The 10,935-nt window shown below is 50.8% G+C and overlaps 1 protein-coding gene across 3 annotated transcripts in view; it reads right to left on the bottom strand.

The window, feature by feature from the left end:
- Positions 1-1,913: 1,913 nt before the first annotated feature.
- UPB1 (beta-ureidopropionase 1) overlaps positions 1,914-10,935 on the bottom strand; it is a 29,766-nt gene continuing 20,744 nt past the window's right edge. The window contains exons 7-11 of one of the 3 annotated variants that reach the window (XM_036993120.2): positions 9,698-9,779; positions 8,682-8,724; positions 7,330-7,484; positions 5,621-5,731; positions 1,914-1,932 (exon numbers count right to left, since the gene is read on the bottom strand). In XM_036993120.2, the coding sequence (XP_036849015.2) occupies positions 5,648-5,731; positions 7,330-7,484; positions 8,682-8,724; positions 9,698-9,779 (364 nt within the window). In that variant the 3' untranslated portion in view covers positions 1,914-1,932; positions 5,621-5,647. Of the gene's footprint in view, positions 1,933-4,087; positions 4,281-5,345; positions 5,732-7,329; positions 7,485-8,681; positions 8,725-9,697; positions 9,780-10,935 lie in introns of those variants that run through there. The other 2 variants (XM_036993119.2, XM_017663235.3) reach the window with 2 other exon arrangements.

The raw sequence follows: 10,935 nt of genomic DNA, 5'->3' as shown, positions 1-10,935 counted from the left end.
CACTCCCTCCCGGCCCACAGGCTTTCATAAGGCCCTCTGCTCACTGTCTCTAGAAAGGCCACTTCTGCTTGAAAGTGGCAAGGAGGTCATAAGGAACTATTCTGAAATCTGGGGACTCAGACTTGACAATCTGGGGGCATGCCGCTTCCTCCTGTCCCCAACTCGCAGCTGGTTGACACACCCACGGGACAGCTAAGCTACAGCGGGGCCCAGGGAGTCAAATGTGACTCCGGTTCAGCCACTTGGACTCTCTTGTTGGACTGACATGGTTCTTAGATCTTCAGGACAGTGACCACTTGGGTGAGTGCACTGCCTGCTGACACCCCCGAGGGTTGCCCACGTGGGACAAAGTGGGGAACATAATGGGCCTCTGTGTATTTTACAAAAACGTCCTTGTTCCTCTTATACCAGACCCTTCCAAACAAAAGGTTTGGGTTTGAGAAAGGGATAACTGGGGTGGGGGGATTAGCTATTGGAATTTAGCTGTACCAACTTTGTAGAGGGAGCCGCAGCTCTGGCCCCTAGGAAACCCTTCAGATCCCCGGAGACAGGCAGGGAGGCGCGTTGATCACTAATGATCTGTGTCTTTCCTAACTGCCTCTGGAGACTTTCTTACGAACAAAATCCCCCTGCTGCAGCGCTCCCGAACTTGAGAGCGTGTTGAACGGAGCTGCTGGGTTTGTCTCTTCCTGACCGGACAGCTTTGGCCACAGTTCGATCACCACTTTTACTGACCTTATCAGAAGCCTACTGAGAATGCATGGAACGAGCCCGGCTCCCGCACCTCCCAGGAAAACACCTGCAGTGCTGCCAGATGTCTTCCCAGCCCCCACCCCCCAGATGATCACTCATTCTGCAGAGAAGCCAAACGACACCCAGTCAGTGGCATGGCAAACAGGACAGATTGATCCGATGCCCTCCAGCAGTCCTGCCAAACACAAGGATTAGACCCGATTGTTCCACCTACATGGAGCACCTGAAGGCCTACCAGCGGGCACGGGCCACACTGGAGGTGTCAACCTGTGCCAACTGATTCAGGTCCCACATGGGGACCCCAATGTTTGTAAGTAACACCTTCTAATGGGCATGCGTGCCCTCATCTTGTAGCCCACTGACAACTGTGCAGATTTTGCTAAAATGAGGCTAGTCTTAGCTACTCAGGGGAGCTTTCTGGACTAATAACTGAGTGGTTATGTATGTGTACACTCACATGATGTGGGCAGTTATCCCAGTGATGGTAGCTCATCACCTGATTAGAAAAGGTGATGCAAAATTTGTCCCTGACTTCAGGGTGATCAATGGTACCACCTCAGCCCCACAGGCATGCAGGTCAGCACCAGCTTGCTGGCCGGGGTCGGTGCAGATGACAGACTTGGCTAGACTTCCTGCCCGTGGCCAAGGCAGAGACCGGGAAGTGTCTGATTCACTTGCAGTACCTGGATTAATGACCAGGGCAAGTAGAAAGGTCAATGCTTGAGAGAGCCACTTGGCATTCTAAGGCAGATCTTGCCAGTTTATGGGATTTTTCCAGCCTGTTGGGTCAAGGACCCTGGGTGGCAGGACTGAGCTTGATTTGCAGGTTGGGCTCATTCTGCTTCTTGAAATCCTGGGGATGAAATTAATTAAATGCTGTGAGACGAATCAAACTGATTTGGTCCAGCCTCTGTTGGTCCAATTAATCAGCGACTGACAGAGTGGTATATTCATAGGGAAATTACCAGAAGCCAAGATGATGCCGAAATGAGGGGTGGAAGTTGTTGGAAGCTATTGTTGCAGATCACTCACATCTGTTAAATTTCTGCATGACTTTTAAGCTAAAACCTTGAATCCTTTGTCCTGGACTATCTTTTCAAGCGTGTTTGTAGAGCTGACAGCCTTGGAAGATAGCAACAGGTCTTCCTCTGGAGCAAAGTGCAGGTGTATTCTTGCAATCTGGGAGATAGAGATAGTGTCAGCCTTTAGAGCAAGCGGCAGGCACACTTTACTGTGCACTATAAAGATCTGAATTTTCTAAGCTCCTCTTTCTTTTTCTCTTTCTCCTTAATGCAACCCACTGCATGTGCAGGAGTCACTTGGCCTTTGTGTGGTCCTGTGGGAATTAGGACTTGGGAAATGCTGCAAGAAAATGCTCTTACTCTCGCTGCTGCGATGGCTGTAATAAATAAACTCTTTTGTTTGTCTCTGACCCAGGAGTGTTATGTCTTCTGCCAGTATCCATGCCAGTAACTGAGGTAGGCTAACCTGTCAGCTTGCAAATATGGTAAGATCTCAAATTCTTCCCAGTTTTTGACAAAATGTTCCTGCTTTTTAACACAGTGAATCCTATTTCTTGGAACCTATCCTAAGAAGACAATAGAAGTAAGACTAATTTAGCATTAAACCATTCATACCAGCATCATTTGTAATAGCAATGAGTGAATGAATAAATATATAACTTAATGTCTAGCGTAGGGGGAATAATTAAATAAGGGACATCTGCATACTGAAGATTATGCCTCTGGCAAAGAGTCTAAAAACATTTTTTACAGTGAAGGAAATGATCACATTATATTGTGAAACAGAGGAAACACCACAAAATTATAGAGATGTTATGATCTCAGTTATGTTTAAATAGGCATAAAAAGGACTGAAAAGAAACATGCCAGAATGTTAGCTATGGTCTATCTCTGGCTTAGAAGACTAGATGCTATTTTTTCCCTTCTCCGACATTTTCCTTATTTTCTAAATTTCCTATAAAACACTTGCTCACTACAATCAAGAATGAAAAGCTGATTTCTCTTCTAACTGCCACAGTCCGCAGCTGTGAGATCTTCTGCCGACAGTCCCCACGGAGGCAGCATGCCTCCCTTTGCTCGACGGATCTTCCCTGAGGGCCCACTATGCAGAACGTGGAGAGCAGAAGCCCAGCCTCAGCCTGCACCTCTGAGACCAGCATTCCAGGGCCCACGGCTCATCTCAGACTGAGGTATGCGGCCAGGAGGGTCTTCTGAGCACATCCATTTAATGTTGTGTGGTTGTGAGTGAGTGTTGGGGGTTTTCTGTACATTCTGGACATGTTAATAAGATGTAAGATAAGATCTTATAAGATACGTGTTTTGCAAATATTTTCTCCCATGCAGTGGGTTGCCTTTTTAATCTGTTAGTGTCCTTTGAGGCACAAAGGGTTTTAGTTTTGATGAAGTCCCATCTATTTTTTTCTCTTGTTGACTGTGCTTTTGGTGTCATAGCCAAGGAATCACTGCCAAATCCCAAGTCCCGCTCTGAACCCAATAGCCTGCTGTTGACGGGAAGTCTTACCAATAACATGAACAGCAGAGTAACACATATTTTGTATGTTATATGTACTATACAGTCTTCTTCCAGGAAACTAAGCTACAGAGAATGTTTTTTTTCAAATTGTCATCTCCAAAAATTTTTCCAAATGTATTTGTTGAAGAAAAACTGTAAATGGACCCACTCAGTTCAAACTCGTGTTGCTCAAGGGTCCACTGGGCATTACATTAATTTCTATACATTGAACCATTCTTGCATTCCAGGAATAAATCCCACTGGGTCATGGTGTATAATCCTTTCACTGTGCTGAATTCAGTTTGCTAGTATTTTGTTTGAGGGTTTTTGCATCAGTATCCATAAGGGATATTGGTCTGTGGTTTTGTTCGATTGTAGTGGCTTTGGTGTCAGGGTAATGTCGGCCCCATAGGATGAGTTCACAAATGCTCCCTCCTCTTCAATTTTTCGGCGGGATTTCCAAAGTACTGGTGTTAGTTCTTGAAATGTTTGGTAGAACTCGCCAGTGAGGCCCTCTGGTCCAGCTTTTCTCTGTTGGGAAGGTCTTGATTACTTGTTCAATCTCCTTACTAGTTACATGTCTATTCATATTTTCTATTTCTTTGTGATTGAGTCTTGGTAGGTGTTTTGTTTCTAGGAATTTGTCCATTTCACCTCGGTTATCCAATGTGTTGGGTACAATTGTGTTGGTTCACAACTTCAGGAGTTCCCAGGTGAAATTTGAAATGGGCTCCCATACCCAGAGGGCAAGGAGAGACGTAAGAAAAAGGCCCCTCCAGGTTGGTAGGTGACAGTTTTAATAAGCAAGGGAACTTACATGACGCTTGTCTGGGGCAGCCACCAGATGAGCAGTTCTCTGCACATGCCCACCAGAATCTTGAGAGTTTACAGGTAGAGGCCTTAACTGGGTTCAGTCCTGCTACTGCAAGCGGACAGTCCAGATGGTCCCAACAGCACATTGCTCTCTCAAGGTTGCATCCTTGATGTAGCTCCTGGTTGGGAACAATGGACAGAATGTACATTCCAAGGACAGGGGAAGGGGGAAGGAGACTGCATGCCCGGGTCCAGCTCACGGGTCAGCAGGTCGCCATGTCCTCTCGATGATCTCCAACAAACTGTTCACAGTAATCTCTTAAAATCCTTTTTATTTCTGTAGAATCTGTAGTAATGGCCCCACTTTCACTTCTGATGTTATGAATTTGAGTCTTTTTTTCCTCTTAGTCAATCTAGCTAAAAGTTTATCAATTTTGATTGTCTGTTTGAAGAACCAACTTTTGGTTTTGATTTTCTCTGTTGTTTTTCTATTCTCTAGTTCATTTATCTCTGTTCTAATTTTATTCTTTCTTTCCTACCATTAGCTTTGAGCTTTGTGCTTTTTTTTTAGTTCCTGAAGGTGTAAATCCAATTAAATTAGAGAAGAATACCAGAAACCTAAACCAATGCAGAAAACTCATCATTAAGATTCTGTTCCTCTAGAACCACTTCTAGTACCAGAATCTATCAGTCAGGGTCCAACCAGAGAAGCAAAAAGAGTAGGATTCAGATTAAAAGATTCATTGCAAGAAACTGACTTAAGTGACTGTGGAGGCTGGAGAGACAAGTCTGAAATCCACAGGGCGGTCAGTCGGGAAGGGCGAACTGGAGCCCCGAGGCACGGGCCGAAGCTGTCAGGCAAAATTTCTCCTTCAGGGAAGCCTCAAGTCTGCTCTTAAGGCCTTTGACTGATTGGATCAGGCCTACCCACATTATCTAGGATAATCTCACTTGCTTAGGTAAGTGGTTATGGACTTTAATCACATCTGCAAAATACCTTCACAGCAATATCCGGATTAGTGTCTGAGTAACTGGAGCCTGCAGCCCAGCGGAGCTGACACATGGAGTGACTGTCCCCCTCCCACAACCATCCAGCAGCTCAGTGACGCCGGATCGGCCTCGCCTTCTCCCACTCGCATGCACGCGCCCTCCCATATGCTCACGTATGGAGAAGCCAGGACCATCAGGACTGGGGCACCCCATCTGTCTAACTTCGAATCAACCTGCCCTATCAGTGCCTGGACGTTTGTTTTTAATTGAGGTAAATTTCATATAACATAAAATTAGTCAGTTTAAAAGATGCAATTCAGTGACATTTAGTACATTCACAACATTGTGTGTAACAATCACCTCTATTTAGTCCCAAAACATTTCATCACCCCAGAAGGAACCTCTACCCATTAAGCAGTCACTCCTCATTCTACCCTCCCCACCTGGGCATTTTAAGCTCATCTGGACAGCAGTGTTATCAGCATCACCAGAGAGAACTGGACACGTAAAGCCTGATGTACTTGCTGACCTGCTGGCGGCAGGTGCTGAAGGCCAGCTACTCTTTCACGATATTGGGGCGATAGTTGGGTTTGATGGCTTCCGCAAGCTCCTGCACGTACATCTCATATCTGCCCGTCATCTGAAAGCAAAACACAGACATACTTCAGAGGTTCCTGGGTTGTGAATGGCCCTCACTTTCTTGCCACCACCTCTGCCACTGGAGGGCAGCAATGAGACAGAAATGCCACAGGGAGGCCGGTAGGGCAATTTCAGACTACTGTAAAAAAAAAAACCCCGGTGACCTCTTGGCACACATTCGGGTGCCATGGCAAAGATCACAGATGTCAAGATGACTCACATCCCCTGCCCTCCTGCTGGATGACTGTGATCTGCCCATCTAGAAAGTGTGGCCTACCCTGAAGGCAGGAGGGCTCTCCTGGGGTCCTACAGAACCCCAGAAAAGCAGCCTGCAACCCAGAGGAGGGTAACCTGTGCTAGGCCACCAGCCAAGAGAGGAGGTGGCTGGGATTTACACTCCCGTCTCCTGGTTCTAGGTCTGGAGGTCTGTCCACTCCATGTGACATCTCATCACAGACACAGACGGAGGCTGGGAGAAGGCAGAGGTGGGGCTGGGAAGCCCACCTGGAATGCTGGCCCCCTGGCAATGCCTCCCTCCATCCCAAAGCCTCGACAGGAGTTCTTGCCCATCAACGTAGAATGGGAAGGCTTCCACTTTCAAAAAGTTATTGAGAAAACATTGTTTATTGATTCGATTCCAACTTCTAATTTGCATGAAATCCTACATTAATCTAAGCTTCCCAGGAACAGGAAACAGGCTAGAAGACTTTCATGTGGGCAATGCCTTGTTTGTCTGATGAGGATCTGAGACTCAAGGAATGCACTCAAGGGCCCACACCTAGGTAAACGGGGAAGCCGGGCCTGGAGCCCGTATCTGGCCAGATCTGAAGCCCTGGTTCCTCCCAGACATGCTGATCAGTCATGACAATGTGACATGCATTTGCATGACGATTTGCTTACAGATGGGTACTGAGTTGGTAGAAATACTGCCGGGCGCTAATACAGCAAACTCCACCTGCAGCCATGATGAGATGCCGCATTCCCAGGAGCTCAGGCCATGGCTGTCACTGCCCCATTCCAAAGGTGGGCACTTAGACTTCTCCCATGACCCCTGGTGTCACAGGGTGTTAGGTCATAAAGGCTACTTGGGAACTCAAGTGAAGCCTCTCATTTTACAAAGGCCTGGGAGCAGAAGGGGCTTAAGGTGACTGGGCAAGGGGGTGACAGAGCGAGGTCTAGATTCCATTTCTCTACATGACCCATTTCCCTCTGTTGTCAAGGCCTACACTGTGGGGCCCGGCCAGACATGCACGTTTATCTTGTGATAAGTGTAAAGGCCTGGAAAGGAAAAAAGGATTAGAGAAGCCAGTCTACTCTATTCTCTGCACAAATGAAATTGAGATTAATTTGTTTGAAAGTGCCCAGAATCTAAATCAGCCAAGAGGAGAATTTATACAGGTCTGCTGCCTGGCATCACTTGACCCGGTGGCTCCTCCCTCTGCACCAGCCCCGAGGGGCAGAGACCGAGTCCCCCGGCCGACTTGGAGCCTCACGCGGCCATCCCCGAGGGTGAACCCAGCAGCCGAAGTTCTCCGCCCTGAGAGCAGGCCGAGGGCCCGAGCAGAGGAGCAGGGCGGCAGCAGGGACTCGGGGACCCACCCTGAAATTCCAGATGTCACTCATCTGCCGGCAGAGGTTGAGGTTGAGTTCAGCAACCAGGAGCCCGTCCCGGTTGCGGGAGAGGCCAGGAGTGCGGCTGCTGTCAGGCGCTGCCACGTAGCTTGAGCCATAGAAGTAGCCGAAGTCCCGGTGAGCTTGGCAGGAGCAAAGGAAAGCACCATGAGCCTCCACAGGCACACAGTGGGCTCTGTGGAGGGGCAGACACAGCGAGGGACGCCAGGACAAAGGGTTCGTGCCACCCTCCCCCACATCTACTAAATGCTGAGGCCCGAAATGACCGGCCTCCCTCCTTAGGCCTGAAGGCTCAGTAAGTTGCCACAAAAGTCACCCTCAGAGCCCCCAACTCTGCCCGTGGAAACATTTCTAAGGGTCATCCTTGTAGAGGTGTTGGCATTTGCTCCCAACACCAGGCACCCACAGCCCACGGGAGTCACATGTCTCTGCAGGGCTTCCAGGGTGACCTGCTCCTTGTGGTGGCCCCACACAGTGAGCTGAGGCTCTGCCCTCGCCCGCCTTGCCAGCCGTTCCCACCTTCCATGCCTCAGCCCCCTCACCAGGGAAGTGGGGCAAACAGCCTCCCCGCGGGCATGTAAGGGGCAGGTGAGGGCAGTACAGGGCCCGGCAGGTCCCCAGTGGACCTCATTTCCCTGCTTTGCTGCTCCTCTCTCTGTAGGAAGCTAACTGTATTGGAGACTGGAAGTCTGGGTCCTCAAGTGGGGTGATCTGGAATCCTTAGGTTCTGGGTAGCAGACCTGCTCAGCCCCTCAAGCATCCCAGGGGACATCCTGAGCTGGCACAGACACCTGCTAGATGAGGAGGGCACCTTCCCTCCCACATTCCCAGCCAGAGAGGTAGGACAAGGGGCTGGGGGATCCCCAGCAGAGGTGAGGTGGTACCTGCCCTCAGATCAAACAAGCTTCAGATGCTAGGAACCCAAAGCAATCTGGGCATTGGTACAGCATGGGTGGGGAGGGGCCAGGTGGACAAGGACAAAGGAAAAGAGGGATCTGAAGGGTGAATAAAGCACCCCTCTTTTCAGGGAGCTCACAAGAGGCTCTCCCACACCCTGGTCTGTCTGCACACTAATGCCAGGGGAGGGAGGGCTCCAGTCCCCCTGGATCCCGTCTGGGAAATGAAGGGTCACGAGGTCAGGACCTGGGCCATTGTCAGGCTCCCACACGGTGGCCGACAAAGCCAAGCGGAGCCCACCCCTCTGAGGTGCCAGATGCGCGGGCCTGGTCTGCGGGTGAACCCTGCCCGTGGGAGGTGGACGGAGGAGGGGGCGGTGAGATCCTCTCCTCAGTGCAGCCGCCACGGAAACTTGAACATACCTTTCTTCCCATCTCCAGAGGTGAACTCGTTTGGGAAGTGCTCCTGCGAAGCAAAAGCAAGATGACGCAAACCCATAGGTGGCACCACCACTGAGGTCACCGCGAGGTCAGGCCGAGCGGAGTCAGCTGAGCAACAGTGCACGTGAGACGGAAGGGCCCAGCGCTGGGCAGCCAGCAGGTGCTTACAAGTGCCCCTGCTGAGCACCCAGCACTGGGCCCTGCAGGCGGCCAGTGGGGCTGGAGAAGCACGGTAGAGACCTGGACTTCGCCTCTGGGATGTTCACCCTCTAACGGCAGCAAACCCCAACGCTGCGCCGGTGGGGTCTCAGGGCTGTGGACGCACGGGAGGCTTGCTTGCCAGAGGAATAGGCAGCCCGGGGTCTGTGAGAGCGTAAGCGGGAATCCACACACCGTTTTCAAATGTTTTCCCCAAAGCCTAATGGAAACGGCCCATCAGGCTGTGACGGGGTCACGTGGGCTAATTAAACCACGGAATGTCCTTATGCTGCCAGAAATTAGGTCGACTTAGTGTGGAAACCTGGGTTATCTCTGGCCGATCGGATGCTCTGATTAGAGGCTGACATCCGATGAATAAGGAGGAGGAGGAAGAGCATCATGTAATGAATGGGTCATGTTTGGTAGTTAGAATCGCTCAGTGCGTGGGGTCGATAGGGAAAAATATGAAACCAGATACTTGGTGGTGATAGGTTTCAGCTAAACACAAAAATAGACAGAAACAGAGGAAGGACATAGTGATATCTTTACAAGTAGCAGACCAAGCCAGCCTGCCCTCTTCTGGGACTCTATGATTCGTGGCACCCACACAGAGAAGGAAGAGAGGTGTGGCCTGTCCCCCCAGCAGGGCCGGCAGACAGTAGCTCCTTTCTCTGTGGCCTTTGCTGGTCTAAGAGACCACCCCCCCCCCCCACAGCCCAGCAGGCAGCTTATCACTCTGTCCCCTCCCGGCACACCTGGTTGACCGGGCCAGGGAGCCTGGCCAGAATGCAGGGACTCACCTCGCCCACACGGTTGATGGCACAGGTGAAGCAGTGATTGGCGATGGCTGCGTTTCGGGCCTCAATCGGCCACAGGGACTCACTAGGAGAGAGGAAGGAGAGAACCAGGTCACTGACGTTCTCACCAGGCTTGGTGGATGCTTGGCCCCGAGCAATAGTCAAGTTGCCAGCTTTTCTGGCCTGTGGTGGGGACGGCTAGGGAGTCTCATATCTGTGGCTGACCCCAAACCTGCAAGGTGGCCAGATTCTGTACATGGTGTCCCATGCTCAAGCCTAAGCAGCCTTTGGGAGGGCGGGCGGCTGCTGCAGGCAGGAGCAGCCCAGGGTCAAACCCTCAGCCTGAGCCTCAGTCTCCTTCTTGAAACTTCCTCAAAGGGACACGAAGGCTGCCCCTGCAGGTGAAGCTTCTAGAGCACCAGAAGCTCCAGAACTGCTACTTCTCACTCCCTCCTCCTGGTCTGGGCGAGGAACCCTCCTTCCAGGCAGGCAGAGCCTCATCTGGTGAATGTCGGAGGGAGCTGGAGGCAGCGGGGCTCGTGCACGGCACTGGGAGGGTTGTAACGGCCTGTCCTAATGCCTACCCTGCTTGCTGTTTGCCTTGCAAAGCGGTCTCCCAAGGAGGAGCGCTCAGGCCAAGCGGACTACACCTGAAAGGAATCTTAGGTAATGGAATGGGGGCTAGATTCGGTAGTAGGTGTCCGCCTCCCACCCCGCGCTGGGCCCATTTCCAGAGCCTTCCTGTTTTCCTCTTCTGCCCCCTGAGTCTCTAAGCAGGGGCTCCCTGGTTCTCTAAGTGGCCCAGGAAGGAGGCAGCCCAAAGGCACAGCTGAGCTGGGGCCTTTCTCAGTCCAGCACCCACAAAGGAGAGGACCCGGCAGGAACCCTTGCCCCACCTGGAGACTGTGCCCTTCTGCAGCCACCAACTAAAATGGCCTTCTTTGTCACTAATTATCTCTTGTCTGAGGAACAACATCTTTAAGATTCTGGATTGACAGGCATAATGCCCACTTAGAAACACTGAGTGACTGGGAGCAAAATGCCCTGGAATCTTCCTTCAACGTGCACCTGGTTTAAACCAGGGAGTAGGTGGAGGGGGTGGGTGCTTGTCACAAGCCTAATTCTCAGGAGGATTCATGAGTCTGGGGGAAAAAAATCACAGGCTTGATTGAGGGTACTCATTTTGCTGCTTTTCTCCCCCAGCTGCTAAGCCGAGCTGACAAAACTTTTAAGAAAGGATT

This window comes from Manis javanica, chromosome 15, assembly GCF_040802235.1.
Source record: "Manis javanica isolate MJ-LG chromosome 15, MJ_LKY, whole genome shotgun sequence".
In the NCBI taxonomy this organism is placed as follows: Eukaryota; Metazoa; Chordata; class Mammalia; order Pholidota; family Manidae; genus Manis; species Manis javanica.
This window is presented reverse-complemented; position numbering and strand designations above follow the sequence as displayed.